The sequence below is a fragment of the Dipodomys spectabilis genome, unplaced genomic scaffold (genome assembly GCF_019054845.1).
Source record: "Dipodomys spectabilis isolate Male_0828 unplaced genomic scaffold, ASM1905484v1 ptg000108l, whole genome shotgun sequence".
NCBI classification, from domain to species: domain Eukaryota; kingdom Metazoa; phylum Chordata; class Mammalia; order Rodentia; family Heteromyidae; genus Dipodomys; species Dipodomys spectabilis.
The window spans coordinates 21,453,649-21,471,011 of record NW_024870785.1 but is presented as its reverse complement, the minus strand read 5'-3'; the positions used below and the strand labels follow the sequence as shown (position 1 = coordinate 21,471,011).

The 17,363-nt window shown below is 37.1% G+C and overlaps 1 protein-coding gene across 5 annotated transcripts in view; it reads right to left on the bottom strand.

Moving 5' to 3' along the window:
* Dennd4a (DENN domain containing 4A) overlaps positions 1 to 17,363 on the bottom strand; it is a 115,050-nt gene that overhangs the window by 35,212 nt on the left and 62,475 nt on the right. For all 5 annotated transcript variants that reach the window (XM_042687406.1, XM_042687404.1, XM_042687408.1 and 2 more), the window contains 3 exons: positions 9,477 to 9,577; positions 8,203 to 8,421; positions 6,134 to 6,279 (listed from right to left, as the gene is read on the bottom strand). In XM_042687406.1, coding sequence (XP_042543340.1) covers positions 6,134 to 6,279; positions 8,203 to 8,421; positions 9,477 to 9,577 — 466 coding nt within the window. The remainder of the gene's footprint in view (positions 1 to 6,133; positions 6,280 to 8,202; positions 8,422 to 9,476; positions 9,578 to 17,363) is intronic.

Genomic DNA, 17,363 nt, shown 5'->3' with positions numbered 1-17,363 from the left:
AGCCCAGAGTTCAAGCGCCATGACTGACAAAAATAAATAAATAAAAATAAAAATAGCCATGCCATAAGCCCTTGATGAATCAGTTGGACAGCTCTGTCTTTTGGAAAGCACACTGACATCTGTCTCTATTGAAAGAAAAAGAAACCCAACGCCCACGGGCAGGATAAAATTAAAGTAATTTTCATATTCTCCTTATATTTTTCCATAAGATATTAATATGCTCAGAAAATACTGCAAAGGGGTGCTTTAAAAAAAAAAAATCAAGATTTTTTTTTAACCAGACTATTTGTTACACAAAACTGCCCTTAGTTAAGCATCAGCCTACAGGAACAGATTGTCAGGATTTAAAATACAATCATGTGAAGAGCAAGAACACACAGTTCTTAAATTAGTCACTAATTAAACTTAAATCATTCGTATATATTATTTTTCTCAGCATTACTCATGTCAGATGTTAAAAGTCAGTCAAGTGTGCTGTTTGGATATGATGGATAAGATCAAAGGAGGAGTATATCTGGCTTCTTTTCAACTTTCATCATGGATAGGCAGTTAATGCACATCAAATATTATTTATTTTCCTTACCAAAACTTCTAGAAGGTAATTAAAAAATGGGCTCTAAGTCATTATATTAAGGAATAATATCCATACATATGCTATTCAGAAAACATTTGCAGATTAGAAGCACTGACTTTTTGTGCTTAGTGTGCATTTACCATGGTATTAAAATATGAAAGGCATGGGCTAGGATGGTGGCTCAGTGGTAGAGTGCTTGCCTTGCATGCATGACATCCTGGGTTTGATTCCTCAGCACCACATAAGCAGGAAAAAAAAAAAAAAGCCAGAAGTGGTGCTGTGGCTCAAGTGGTAGCCTTGAGCTGAAGAGTGGAGGGACAGTGCCCAGGCCGGGAGTTCAGGCCCCACAACTGACCAAAAAACAAAAAAGAAAGAAGAAAGAAAGAAAGGCAGTTACACATTGCATAGTTACTTATGTTTTAGAAATTTCCCCTTAATAATACCATTAATAATACCCTTAATAATAGTTCCCCTTAATAATTAACTTGTTTTAATTATATATGAAGTTGATTAAGATGTGTTTTAGATCTTGTGATACTTTACTTTCTCTGATAAAACATACTCTTGAATTACAATAAAGCAAATACAACTTTTACATTTTATATAATACACTAATTCTGAAGGAGGTAGGTGGAGATAAGTGTGTGTAGACGTGTAGGGGCATGTGTGTGTGTGTGTGTGTGTGTGCGCGTGCGCGTGCGTGCATATGTGGTGCTGGGGAAAAACCTAGGGACTTGCCCCAGCTACCAATGACCTAATACACTGAGTCTAATTCTCGGTTCTGATTTTCTAGTCATTGAAATGTTTTAGAATAATGTTGATCCAATATATATTACATATTTAACGGAATTTTTCTCAGAATTGCTTAAAGGAATTATTCAAATCATCTAACTGCATTGACTTCCATAATATAAAAACAATATAAATATAAATAAAATCTCGGACAATATAAGTGTATTATTTTAATGTATTAAGATATCCTCCTTACGACATGATGCCCAGATAAGAAAAAATGGCAAGTCTTATACCTCTGACAATATTAATGAATATTTCATTAAACCGAGCAACAATGTAAATTGAGCTGAAACACAAACTGGTGACCAATGTTCATTAAAGGGCCCAAAAGGGAATATTTGTTTCTCTTTTAACCTGATCATTGGATTCCTGTAACTCATTCAGTGCTCCTTTGTAGATTAGTAAATTTATTGGCAAAAGCATGTTACTAGTTAAACCCTGGTCACTAAGTAGATCCCTTACACTATATGCAACAAGCATTCAAAATGCACAGTGCTAGTCAGAAGCATCATCATTATATATAAATAAGCAACACAATTATTTCTGCAAAAAAGGATTTGGAGAAGCTTTTAAAGACATACTTTCCTATTATTGCCAATATTTAACTTTACAAGTATCAAAAAAGAGCAACTTGAAATTTTATAAGATCTTAGTACAATGTTATAATGATAAATATGTCAAGACTTTAGAGTACTATCTCCTCAATATAACAGAGCTCAACCCACAAAAAGGTTTTCCTGGGTGCCAGTGGCTCATGCCTGCATGATAAGCTACTCAGGAGGCTGAGATCTGAGGAACATGGTTTAAAGCCATCTTGGGCAAACTAGATTCTCCAATTAACCACCAAAAAGCCGTAAGTGGAGCTGTGGTCCAAATGACAGAGTACTAGACTTAAGTAAAAAAGCTCAGGGCCTGAGTGTAAGCCCCAGCAATGGTGCGCGTGCACACGCACAGACACAGACACAGACACAGACACACACACACACAGTTTCAAAAGACAACTTATAAATAGGTCATTCAAAATGTACAAAATAAAACTTTTCCACACACAACGCCCTTTCTGGGGTAATGAAAACATTCTATATATTGATGACTTGGTTACTTGAAAAATATGTACTTGTCAAAAATATTCAAACCATATCTTAAAAAGTATACTCATTGCCTTAATTAATTTAATAAATAGCATTTATACATGTCTTCAAAAGTGGTTAGAGTATTTATATCGATCAGTGCTCATGTATTCTAAATTAAAGGAAAAGGTAGATGCCTAAACAAGCTATGAACCTCTTCATGTTATTCCTCAGTCATTGAAAAACTGAATTATTTCTGCCATGAAATGACAAAGCCAAGTGAATAAATCTATAAGCTTGATAGAAAAATAGCTGTAAAATATTTTCCAACCTTTAATTTATATAACACCATGAGATAAGGCAGTGACAATAATCTCTCCTCATAATATTCTCAAAAACACAGATAAGCAAACAACAGAGAATGAAGAAATGACTAAGGCCTTAGAATAAAGTATGGGTTTCCAGTGCAATGCTTTTCCTACTTTACCACAGGTACTGAGAACCACTTCTCACTTTTATCAGACACAATCAGTGAAGGACATTTTCAAATGAATCTATGTATTAGGGAATAAATTGACTCTGTTGTGATAAATTGTGGAGATGATACATGATGAAATTTTGCTTTCTTCCTTTTTTCAACTATCATAGATACTATATTCATTTGTAAATAATCACAAATTTACAGAGAAGTTTGGATCATCATGCAAAAACTTCATTTTTATTAATATTATTTGTTTTCAGTGCTGGGACTAACCCCAGGGCCTTACACATGGTGGTCAAATACTGTGCCATTGAGCTATATCTCAATCCCTTTTTTTTATCATCTTAAGAGAATAAGTTGCTAACCTGATGATAGATCTGTCACTCTCAAATACTTTTCATATATACTTCCTACCCAAAAGGATATCATCTTTCATAATATAACTAGAAATATCATGACTATTTTTCAAATCAATTTTGTTGATTATTCTAATAATGTTATACCAAAAGGATCCAGTAACCATATTTTACATTTGGTCACAAAGACTCTTCACATTATAGCAGTTTCTCAAGTTTTTCTTTATTTTCTTAACCTTGACTCTTCTTTTTCTGAGACTAAAGCTTGAACTTAGGTTACTGAACTCTTATTCAGCTTGCTTGTATATGGCTTGTGTACTCTACCACTTGAGCAGCATTTCCAATCCAGCATTTTGCTTGTTAATTAGAGATGGAATCTAGAAGACTCTTCTGTATGGACTCACTTTGAACTATGATGCTCCAGATTTCAGCCTAGGATTACTAGTATGAACTATTGATTCTTTTTTGATTCTCTCATAATTTGTGCTTGTTCTGATTACCCTTGAAGTTATACAAGTGTGCATCTTTAGCAAGAATATTACACAACTGATGTGTTCTAATTGCAGCTATTCAGAGGCACATGATGCTCATTTGGACAATTACTGGTGAGAATTTCACTTTGATCATTTGATTCTTCTGTCATATAGTTTATTTGCATACATGAAAATACATAATGAAATCTACTGAAATTGTTTTAAGGAGGGAGAGTGACAGGGAATATGATAGGAATACATTGTTTGATTGTGTAAAAAATGTCATAATGAACCCTCCCCTTGGACAATTAATTTACACTAAAAGAAAGTATTTGTCAGGCTTTCTCCGTTTTACAGTTACAGAGCTGTACTTTGTGCAGAAGTGCTTTGCAGCTCAGTAAGATCCTATTTCTCATCAGACTTTCAACTGATCAACTGATACCTACAGAAATGCATGGTTTCCCATTTTATTCAATAGATTAATTTGTTACTGAAATTTGATCCTCAGATTATTCTAGTTTTACTAATGGAAATTCTTTCAAATTGGTTTCTGGGTATGTTTTCTTTGTGTTAGCAATTCTCTATCAGTCTTGGGGCAATTCCTTATTTTCTAATACAAGTTATTTTATTTTGGGGCTGGGAAGGTGGCTCAGTGGTAGAGCGCTTGCCTTGCATGCGTGAGGCCCTGGGTTCGATTCCTCAGCACCACATAAGCAAAAAAGAAAAAAACCCGGAAGTGGCGCTGTGACTCAAGTGGTAGAGCACTAGCCTTGAGCTGAAGAGCTGAGGGACAGTGCCCAGGCCCAGAGTTCAGGTCCCACGATCGGACCCAAAAACAAAAACAAAAACAAGTTATTTTATTTTGTACTTTCCTTGACCAAACCTGGAACCAACGATTTCCCCAAGGAGAACTGATTTATACGTTGTGATGGTGGTGTGGCTGCTCCAAGGTCCTCTGAATGTACAGAGCTAGAGAATAGATGTTTGTACACACAGACACAGGTTCTCACATCTGTAGCTCTGATTAAAAATTACTCATACCAAACAAAATCTCCAATTTTACTTTAACTTTACAAGATTCATTTTAGTTTTTTCCCACTTATTTGTAAATCCCTTCTTGATAGTGAGAACTTTGTTAATTATTTTATCACTCCCCTCACCATGTGTAACATTCTCCTATCTTCACTGCCAATACTCCTCCATACAGATGACTTCTTCACCCTAATTTGGCTTTGACAAACTCTTACAGACTGAGCCCCTTGCCTACCAGGATCATAACTCCTCCATCAAGACCACTGATACCCTATTGCCTATACTCAACAAATGGGGATACTTTGTTCTGACTCCTGCACTCCATGTTGTACCCACCTCCATATAGATGCTCTCATCCTGTTTCAGTTCTGATATTTTGCAGCTGTGTGACACCAGCATGGACCTTCTTATCCTGCTTGTCCTCTGACTGTCTATGTTAGCCCATGTCTCCTCACAGATGCTTGTTGCACCTAGCTTGGGCTCTAACTCGCACATCAGGCTACTGCTTCTTCTTTACTCTGTTCAAAGCTAAACGCTTCTCTCTAGGCCTCTACTCTCAAACTCTTTCTCCAACATGAATAGTTACCTAGATCTGTCTCACCTAATGGTATTAGCACTGAAGAAAAGGGGATAGTTTCATACATAAACAAAATAGTAGGATTAATTAAGCTATAAATTCACTTTCAAATGAAGACTAATTTATGTGAAATATCTATTACATTATATACCTACTCTATGACACTCTCAGAAAAGACATTCTGGATGTTGGAATGTCTTTGGAATGTTGGAAGTATATGGCCTGGAGAACAGATAGGTTGGAACCTGATTGTCAAAATAAAACTGATTTGGTAAAATATTTCAAGATTTTTTTTTCTTTTTTATGGGGCTTAAACTCAGGTTCTAGGCACCATCCCTGAGCTTTTGTGCTCAAGGCTAGGGCTCTACCACTTTAAGCAGCGCTGCTTCTGGCTTTCTGGGAGTTAATTGGAGATAAGCGTCTCACAGCCTTTCTGCTTGAGCTGGCTTTCAACCATGACACAAGGTATTTCTTAAAAGGTAAGCTCTATAATTATTAGCAGCCACAAAAGTTTCAGTGTGATTATGAAAACTGAACTTTTATTTTTCTATCATCATTTCTTATTTATTTATTTATTTTGTCAGTTGTGGGGCTTGAACTCGGCCTGGGCGCTGTCCCTCCGCTCTTCAGCTCAAGGCGGAGCACCCTACCACTTGAGCCACAATGCCACTTCCTAAATATTTTTCTAAAAGCTTCTAAGTAGAAATAAAAACTCGTAACGTTTATAGCAGTCATACAAAGTAAGATAAAACACTACAGACATATTGTTACTTACTTTATCAACACAATCATCAAAAAACGCCAGGCTTGCATCTTTATCACTGACAAAAGAACACTCCTCAATGAAGCGAATAAACATTTGAGTTTTTGTCATCATGTTATAGAATTTTTGATGTGATCGATCCCGACTTCTTAAGAAAGCTAGTCAATATAAATATATGATGTGAGATTATATATCATTCACAAATTCATAAAATTTAATTTTTAATTCTTTTCTAGCTTAAAAGCTAGAAGATACTTGATTAACCATATCATTCACAATCCCCACTAGTTTGAAGAAGAAACTCTCTTAAGGGAAAAATAACTGGATAAATAAGAAATCAACAATGAATAATACAAACCCAGTTGGGTGCTGGTGGCTCACACCTGTAATCCTAACTACTCAGGAGGCTGAGATCTAAGGATCACGGTTCAAAGCCAGCCCAGGCAGGAAAATCTGTGAGACTCATATCTTCAATTAACCACCAGAAAAGTGAAAGTGGTGCTTTGCCTCAAAGAGGCAGAGTGCTGCTGGCTTTGAGCAGAAGAGCTCAGAGACAGCACCCAGACCCTGAGTTCAAGCACCACAACAGACAATATAAATAAAAAAAAAAAAAAAGAAAAAGAAAAAAAAAAAAACAACAAAGCTGGGCACTGGTGGCTCATGCCTGTAATCCTAGCTACTCAGGAAGCTGAGATCTGAGGGCTGCGGTTCAAAGCCAGCCTGGGTAGGAAAGTCTGTGAGACTCATCTCCACCAGAAAACCAGAAGTTGCTCAGCGGTTCAAGTGGCAGAGTACTAGCCTTGAGCTGAAGAGCTCAGGGACAGCGCCAGGCCCAGAGTTCAAGCCCATGACCGACTGAAAAAAGAAAAGAAAGAAAGAAAAAGAAAATAAGCAATGTAAACCTAGATAACACATTCAGATTTATGTCTGTCCCTTCACTGTCTTGAAGGACACACACAAACTGGTATGAAAGCGTGCATGTGCATATGTGTGTATGCTAGTCCTGAAGCTAGAACTCAGGGCCTGGGCATTGTCTCTGAGTTTATTTTGCTCTACCACCTGAGCTACAGCTCCACTTCTGGCTTTTTAGTGGTTAACTGGAGATAAGAGTCCTACAAACTTTCCTACTCGGGTTGGTTTTGAACCATAATCCTCAGATATCAAGACTCCTGAGTAGCTAGGATTACAAGCATGAGCTACCAGGGTCCAGCTAAAAGTAGTATTTGTAAATCAGATGGAAATAAATAAGGCTGCCTGAACCTGGAGGTAATGGTCCCAGGGACTTGTTCTGCACTCCCAGCCCTGACTAGCTGTCCTCAAAGCTGACAGTATCAGTATTTCAATGCACATGACACAGCAGAGTGGAACAGTACAGACTTAGGAGGTCCTGTATTTTTCAAATGATTTTTTTACTTACCTTGCTAATAATACTGCAGAGAAAGAACAGTGTTACCTCCTCTCTTGTTTTCTCCCGCTTTCCAAGAAGAACTAGTCTTATAGAGGATGAATGAGTGTGTACAGAGTCAAAATACATTGATACTGTTTTAAGAAGTAGGTTTAGGAGGATGAAGTTGTTTGATAGCAGGGACGAGTTTGACTGAGGTGCATTGTATGGATGCATGGAAATGTCATAGTGAACTTCCTAGTACAATAAACATATACTAATAAGATGTTAATAAGAATGAAAATAAAGGTCTGGGAAGGTGGCTTAGTGGTAGAGCGCTTGCCTTGCATGCATGAGGCCCTGAGTTCGATTCCTCAGCACCACATAAGCAGGGGGAAAAAAAAAGCCAGAAGTGGCAATGTGGCTCACAAGTGGTAGAGTGCTAGCCTTGAGCTGAAGAGCTGAGGGACAGCGCCCAGGCCCAGAGTTCAGGCCCCACGACTGGACGCCCCCCCCCCAAAAAAAAGAATGAAAATAAAGAATTTTTTCTATGGGAATGGGTCACCAGAGTTAGTACTCACATACTCCTCAAAACAGTCATGTATTTTGATAAAAATGAGCTATAAACTCAGGCAGCAAATAATTCATCACCAGGCTAAACTCGGTAATTTGAAAGTTATAAAGCCTATGTACTCACCTTGCAGGGCAAAAAGAGAAGCTGCATCTGTTGCTGTCTCAGATGGGGCTTGTGTTATTGGCCTTAAGTATGATCTATAACCTTTTAAAATAGAGGCCATAAAAAACAAAAATGCCTCTTGAATTTCCAAATCTATCATGTGCAACTTTTTTCCAGAATTAAAATCATAGTCATTCATTGCTAAGTCCATCAGTCCATCATCTCGTGGTCTCTGTTGCACTGTGAAGAAACAGTGTTTTCTTTAAGCTGTTGACACTGCTGCTCATAATTGTTTCAATGTAAATTTGTCATGTTTTCATCTCAAATTTTATTTATAGAACTTCATAATATGGGAAGTGTGTAAACCTTAAAGCATGGCTTACCAGTTTTTTAGATTGTGTTGAATGTATTTTATCCAAGTTAAATGTGCAAGTATTACTTTCTATTCATCAGAAAAAATACATGCTCTGAAATATGTGCACGCACACACACACACACACACACAAAGATTATACCAACCCTATCAACTAGACAGTATGTTAAATACAGCAGTTTTCCTGCTCCTCTTTTATTTTTGTAAAACATAAGTGCTTTCAGGATAAATGCACAGAGATTAAATATTAAAAACAAAAACAAGAAAACAAAAAGCAACTCTTCCTGGACAATTAAGTGGTAAAGTCAATAGGAGCAACAGAGTTCTTTATGGTAGAAAAGTCTGATAGATAGCACCTTAATCAAGTAATTAAAGGAAGAATTTTAATCAATTATTAGAAAAATTGAAATTATAAAAAGAAAATTAGCATAGACCCCATACCAAGAAAAAAACACAGGACCCTATCTGAAAAATAACCTAAAACAAAAAAAGGTTGGAAATGTGGCTCAAGTTGTACAACACATCCCTAGCAAATGTGAGGCCCAGAGTTCAAGCCTCCAAAATACTCCCCCAACAAAGAAAATTTAAAAAAGAAAAAACAACTGGGTACTAGTGTCTGTCAGCCTGTAGTACTAGCTTCCTAGGAGGCTGAAATCAGGGGATGACAGTTCAAAGCCAGCCTATGCAAGAAAGTCCATGGGACTCTTATCTCCAATTAACCAGCAAGACTACAGAAGTAGAGGTGTGGTGTGGCTTCAGTGGTAGAGCACCAGCTTTGATCAAGAAAGCTAAAAGACAGTGCCTAGGCCCTAAGTTCAAATCCTAGTAATGGCACAAAAAATAAAGGAATAAAAAAGGAGCCAGGCAAATTAATTCACTTTTTTAGATTAAATTACATCCTTCAATTAAGTTATCAACTTACATTTTGCTAATTGCTGGTGCAAATTATTCAGGGTATTTATCAGATTTTTACATGGCTTCTTTGGGAGAATCTTCCAGGCTACATTCTTCTTGTCACCGGTTCTGAGAGTAAATGAAAACAACAATGTATTTATTACATAAACTTTTGGGGGAGGACAAAGTACATACCCACCATATATAAAAATAGGAAAAGAGAAAGACCGTTAAATGAAAAAGGAAACAAGAATATTCTAGTTATTGAGGAAAATCATACGGAGGGAGTTGGGATGTTTAGTACTTAAATATTAATTTATATGGTACTGAATCTATTACACTTGCTACACTTGCACTGGTTTCTCCCCCCCCCCCCCTTTGTCTCTCATGGGGCTTGAAATCAGGGCCTGGGTACTGTCACTGAGCTTTTGCACTCTAAGCTAGCACTCTACTACTATGAGTTACAGTGCCACTTCCATTTTTCTTGGTGCTTAATTAGAGATAAGATTCTTACAGACTTTCCTGCCTGGGCTGGCTTCGAACCACAATCCTCAGATCTCAACCTCCTGAGTAGTTAGGATTATAGGCATGAGCCATTGGCACCTGGCTGATCATTACTCTCAATCCACACTTAAGAGAGATTAGACACTTAAATATTGGGAAAATCTTATTGTAAGACTTTTCTTACCTAAGGAAAAGCATCATAGGAAACTGTCATGAAGATAGAGCTTATTGAAAACATTTTACTATACTTAGTTTCTTAGTTTTAGAATAGTTTTATAAGTAAGCTTTTGTTTCTTTCAACTAAGAAAGAAAATATAGTATTAAATTATTTAAATAAAGTATAACATTAAATTGCTTTACAACTTTAAAAGAGGGTATCTGCTAGAAAGTGGCATCTGTGTTTCTAGACTGGGGCAACTATGATCATCTTTATTGCAACTATCACAACATATTGGTTTCTAAACTATCTATAGGGCAGGTAAATAAAGGATCAGAAAGCATCATAAAGTTTTTAGACTTAACTACAGTTTTATTGAATTACTTATTAATTTTCTTCTATTTCAAAAGCCAGGCATACTCATCTTACAAAACTTGGAAAAAATAAGCAAAAATAGAAGACAAATGCTAACCACCCAATTATCACAAGCAGGTAAATAAAACTAGATGAGCTTTAAAAAAATTTCCTAGATTTCCCATGGAACAAATACCACTTTGAGAACTAAACAAAGGAAATAGAGTAGATGGGAAAGCTTAAGCTGACAAAAAAATAACTACCTTGGTATTAATTTATCTTTATACAAATGAGAATAAAATGGACAAAGCAGGGTCAAATAACTAATGTCCATTATATTTTATTTATGTTGGGACCAAGAAGTTGGAATTTTGTTATAGCAAGAACACAATGTATCAACATTTACATTGTTTTCATGAAACTGTAAACTAGACGCTACTGTTGTCTAATCCTTCACTATATGCAGGTCAGTCTTGCTAGATGAGCTTATGAAAAAGGAAGTATATCGACTTTATTTCATGATTAGCAAAAGGAAGCACTTTAAGATATATTTGTGATATACATACTGAGAACAACTTTAAATTTTAGTTTTTGGTAATACTAGGGTATTACTAGGATAATACTAGGTAATACTAGGATGTCATACTTACTAGGCAGGTACTCTATCACTTGAGCCATTCCTTCTTGGTTTAGTTATTTGTCAGCCAAAGACACTGGCTGTTTGGCCAGCGTCGTCCTTGGATTATAATCCTTTCACATACAGCCTATCACATAGCTGGATGATAGGTGTGGGCTACCACATCCAGATGAGATCTCACTAACATTTTTCCTGCACTGGCCTCAAACCATACTCCTTTCAATTTCTGAATCCCATGTAACTGTGATTACAGGCATGACCCCTTGTGGCTGTTTTGAAAAAAATACCTTGATAGCACCTGATTACATCTAATTATTCTCATTTTCTTACATAGTTTCCTTCCCTTGCCCTTGATACTGTAACTGTAAAAAGAGCCTAGGTAAGAATTTTATATGGCACTTGAGTTTTTAATCAATGATAACCTTGAACAGTTTTATTCATGATGACTCCCACCTATAAGATTACTATATATAGATTATTACCTGATTATTTGTGGCAGAAGTATTGGCTTTGGAGACAGAAAATGATTGTTTTGAATCCCAATTATGACAAAATAAACTATGTACTCTTTGATAAATTGCTTAAAAATCCAAACATTTGTTTATCCATTAGAGGAATAATCAAAACTATGCCACAATATACAGCAAATAAAACAGGATAACCTATGCTATCCATGAAGCTTTAAACCTCATACATAGCAGATTTAATTTTTTTTCTCTTTCTTCAAAAATTTCTTTATATTCAGAACATACTCTGTATTTTAAGTAGCCAAGATAGAAAAAGCAAAAAAGTAAAAATTCTATACTTGGAATTCGTTTTTCTTTCAAATTTCAGGCGGAGGTTTCAGAAAATCTGGGTGTAGCAAAGCATAAAGCTTTTAGCTCACTAGTCTAGTCCTCCTATGGATGGGGGAATTCAAGAAGGAATATTCATGAGTGCAAACAGCTTGTCTACCTTTGATTCTTTAATTCACTAGTGATCAAAGTAGAAATAAAATACTAAGTAGGGAGATTGTTTTTACAATTTTAAGAGAAAGTATAAAAAGAGAAATATTTAACCTATATCATAATAAGTACAGATTATACTTATTTTCCACTCTTCAATTTTATAAACTACAATGTCCTATATTATTTAATTATTGACAGGAGATATCTTTAAATGCTTTAACATTTAAAAGAATGAAATATTGCTTCTAATGGACTTTGATTCTACAAAGAGACACAACAGGGAGCAAAATAGTTGATTGAAAGTAGCCATCATTTTACTCTGTGAATGAGTAGAATCCAGAGAAACAAAAATGATCAGATTCTGAGAATTCAAAGAGTGCAAGAAAGGAAATCCATAAAGAGTTCCAGAAGATCTAGGAAATTAGAGATGCAAACACAGTGGAAGAAAAGCAGGGGAGGGGAGAATGGGAGAAAATGAGGGAGCAGGTAACACTGTTCAAAAAGCAATGTATGCCTGGGCAACAGTGGCTCACATCTGTAATCCTAGCTACTCAGGAGGCTGAGATCTGAGGATCACGGTTCAAAGCCAGCCTGGGGAGGAAAGTCTGTGAGACTCTTATCTCCAATAAACCACTAGAAAACCGGAAATGCTGCTGTGGCTCAAGTGGTAGAGTACTCACCTTGAGCTGAAGAGCTGAGGGACAGCGCTCAGGCCCCAGAGTTCAAGCCCCACGATCAACAACAACAACAACAACAAAAAGCAATGTACTCATTACCTTACTTATGTAACTGTAACCCCTTTGTGCATCACCTTTACAATAATTTTTCAAAAGAAAAAGTAGAAAGGGAATCCTAAGCCACCCCTGACTCTCCCAGATAGAGGAGGGGAACACTAGTTAAAAACAGATGGTCCCAGCCAAGGGTTCACCAAATCCAGCTACAAGGAAAATAAATATAACCTGCAAGCTCAGGGACTTGGTGGGTGGGGACTAATCTTGTGTAAGAGACTAGACTTCAGAGAACTAAGGCAGTCTTTGTCCTTTATATCCCTGAAAGTGACAGATGCACCTCCTTGAGAATGTTTCTCATAGCCTAGTGTTAGGAAACAATCACAGCATATCAACAGCTTTGACAATGCCACAGAACATAGTTATAAATCAGTTATAACAGAGTGCAAAGGGAGGTTGAAGTGGGCAGCAGGGAACAGCAAAAAAAAAAAAAAAAAAAAATTTAATCAGTGAGAAAGCCATGCTGTAACTAGGAAGCCAGAGGCTGCAGAAGTGGGGTGAGAAGAGATATCAAGAGACAGGATTGGAAATTCCTGCTGCACCAGAGAGCAGAAGATCAGTCAAAAACATTGAAACACATTTAGAAAATACCTAGGAGACATACAAAACCAACTTGTCTTTAGATCAAATCTATGGATTATCAGGATAGACAAGGAAGATGAAACAAAAACTAAAGGCATAGTTTGTATTGGAAGAAAATGATGGCCAAAACCTTTTCCAACCTTGAGAATGCAAAACAGGAAAAATCAGAGAAGAAACATTGCCAGAAACATTATAATAAGCACATTAAATATATAGAGAAAGAAAGAACAATGAAAGTCACACAAGAGAGGAGACAAGCAACTTAAATGGCAAGCCCATTAGAATAAAAGCAGATTTCTAAACAGATAATAGCTGCATGGGAAGATAGTATTAAGTCCTGAAAGACACCAAATGCCAGCCTGGACTATTTCACTGAGCAAAGTTGTCCACCAAAATTAATGGAGGAATAAAACTTTCTATGATAAACAAAAATGAAAGGTATTCATGATTACTAAACCAACACTGCAACAGATACTTAACTAAATCCTATCTACAAAAGAAGAAAATCAAATACAGAAAATACAGAAAAGAATAAACCCTACAAGAAGAACATAGTTGAAAAGCAGGAAGAAGAAAGAAGAATGACAAACAAAACAAAATAAATAGAATGACAGGAAATATAGCATATCTCTCAATATTAACATTGAATGTTAAAAATCTTAACTCTTCAATCAAAAGATGTAGAATGGCAACTTGGATCAAAAAACATGATCCAACCATTTGTTGCCTACAAGTAACACATTTCACTGACAAACACAGATGTGAAGTGAAAGGAAGGAAAAGACCTTCCTAGCAAATAGATGATGAAAGAAGGTAGAAGAAACCATACTTATATCTGCTAAAATAGACTATAACCTAAAATCAGTCAGAAGAGTCAAAAACTACCTCATATTAATAAAGGGAACCATTCATGAAGTAGAAATTGTAATTGTTAACATATGTATACCAAACAGCAGCACACTCAGACTAAGTAAAAAAACAACGACAACAAAAACAACAACAAAAAAATCATTTCTGGGTTTACAAGCACTGGTAGACTTTGCCCCAACGCAATAATAATGGAAGATTTCAATTGTCCGTTCTTACCAATAGATAGATCATCCATAAGAAGTCAACAACAACATAAAACCTTAGAATTAAATGGTATACATTCTTCTCAGCAGCCTACAAAACTTTCTTTAAAAAAAACATATCATAGGACATATACCAAGTCTGAGCAAATACAAGAAAATTGAAACAAATCCTTATATTCTATCAGACTATCATGCAATTAAAACCCAGGGCTGGGAATGTGGCTTAGTGGTAGAGTGCATGCCTAGCATGCATGAGGCCCTGGGTTCAATTGCTCAGTACCACATGAACAGAAAAAGCCAGAAGTGATACTGTGGCTCAGATGGCAGTATGCTAGCTTTGAGCACAAGAAACTCAGGGGACAATGCCCAGGCTCTGAGGTTAAGCCCCAGGACTTGCAAAAATAAGAAAATAAATAAGTAAATAAATAAAAAATAGTACCCAATAGCAAAAGATACTACAGAAAATATTGAAACACATGGAGACAGTTGAACAACAGGTGAATAACTAAAGAAATAAAGGGAGAAAACAAAGAAGCTCCTGGAACCCAATAAAATGAAAACACATCTTACTACAATCTACAGGATACAGAAATGGCAATGTTGAGAGGAAAATTCAGACATGAGTGCCTACACTAAAACACACACACACACACACACACATACCAGCAACCATTCAACATATCATGCAACTCAAATTTCTAGAAAAATAGGAACAAACTTGATCCCAAACTAGTAGAATGAGAGAAAGTAAAATTACGGAAGAGCTGGTGCTGGTGGCTCATGCCTGTAATCCTAGCTACACAGGAGGCTGAGATTTGAGGATCATGGTTCCAGCCCCAGCAGGAAAGTCCATGAGACTTTTTTTTTTTTTTTGGGGGGGGGGTCGGTCATAAGGTTTGAACTCTGGGCTTGGGCACTATCCCTCAGCTCTTCAGCTCAAAGCAAGCACTCTACCACTTGAGCCACAGCACCATTTCTGGGCTTTTTTTAGTGGTTTATTAGAGGTAAGAGTCTCACAATTTTCTTGCTCAGGCTGGCTTTGAAATGTGATCCTTAGATCTCAGCCTCCTGAGTAGCTAGGATTACAGGCATGAGCCACCGGCACCTGGCTTCCATGAGACTCTTATCTCCAATAAACCACCAGAAAACTGGAAGTGTCCCTGTGGGTCAAGTGGTAGAATGCTAGCCTTGAACTGAAGGAGAGTGCCCAGGCCCAGAGTTCAAGCCCTATGACCAACCCCCCAAAAAACAAAAATTCAGAAGAAAATAAACTGCAGACTAAAATTCTATAAAATAATAAATGAAAGAAAAATTTGGTGTTTTGAATAAATAAAACCCCTAGCTAGCCGGGCGCTGGTGGCTCAAGCCTGTAATCCTAGCTACTCAGGAGGCTGAGATCTGAGGATCGCGGTTCAAAGCCAGCCCGGGCAGGAGAGACCATGAGACTCCTATCTCCAATAAACCACCAGAAAACTGGAAGTGGCGCTGTAGCTCAAGTGGTAGAGCGCTCACCTTGAGCTGAAGAGCTGAGGGACAGCGCCCAGGCCCAGAGTTCAAGCCCCACGGCCGACAAAAAAAAAAAAAAAAACCCTAGCTAATCTGATAAAAAGGAGAGAATTGATTCAAATCAATAAAATTAGAGACAAAAAAGAAATGCAAAGAATCATCAAGAAATACTTTGAAAACTTACACTCAAATAAGCTAGAAAATCTAGAAGAAATGGATAATTAGAAAAATTTAGAGCTGGGCATTAGTGGCTCTTGCCTATAATCCTAGCTACTCAGGAGGTTGAGATCTAAGGATCCGTGGCTCAAAGCCAGCCCAGGCAGGAAAGTCCATGAGACTCTAATCTCCAATTTACCACCAGAAAACCAGAAGTGGCACTGTGGCTCAAGTGGTAGAGTTCTCGCCTTAAACTGAAGAGCTGAGTGATAGTGCTGAGGCCCAGGGTCAAGACCCATGACCGACAAAAAAAAAAAAAAAAAAAATAGGACTGGAAATGTGGCTCAATGGTAGAGTGCTGCTTAGCATGCATGAAGTCCTTGACTTGATTCCTCAGCACCACATAAATAGAAAAGGCCAGAAGTGGTGCTATGGCTCAAGTGGTAGAGCGCTCATCTTAAGCTGAAGAGCACAGGGACAGTGCTCAAGCCCAGAGTTCAAGCCCCACTACTGACCAAAAAAAATATATTATTATTATAGAGATGATGTACAGAGAGGTTACAGTTACATAAGCCAGATAATGAGTACATTTCTTTTTGGACAATGCCACCCTTTCCTTCAGTCTCTCCCAGTTTTTCCCTACTGTTCCTACCCACAAGTTGTATCATTCATTTTCAACATAGTGTCTAGTGAGTACCACTGCTTTATTTATTCACTTCCTGTCCCTCCATTTTTGTGTCCTCACTTACTATCCCAAAGACAAATAAGCAAACAAGACAAGAAGAAAACAAAAACAAAGACCTTTTCATTTTGATTTCCTGGAGTTAATTTCAATAAATATTATTTTATATTACCAGATACACCTAGGCATTATGCCTTTGTTTTCCTCTACTAAGAATATCCTCCTTTGGTCCCACTGTGTGAATGCCTAGACTCTTACATAATTTATCATGTTCCATGTATAGTAGATCTAGGTTCTGCATGAGAAAACATGTCATTTGTCTCTGTGCTTGGCTTATCTCACTTAACATGATTTGTCCTAGGGCCATCCAAGAAATGGATCAATTTTTTTTTTTGGGGGGGGGTCCGGTCATGGAGCCTGAACTCTGGGTCTGGGCACTGTCCCTCAGCTCTTCAGCTCAAGGCCAGCACTCTACCACTTGAGCCACAGCACCACTTCCGGCTTTTTTCTTTTTGTTTATATGGTGCTG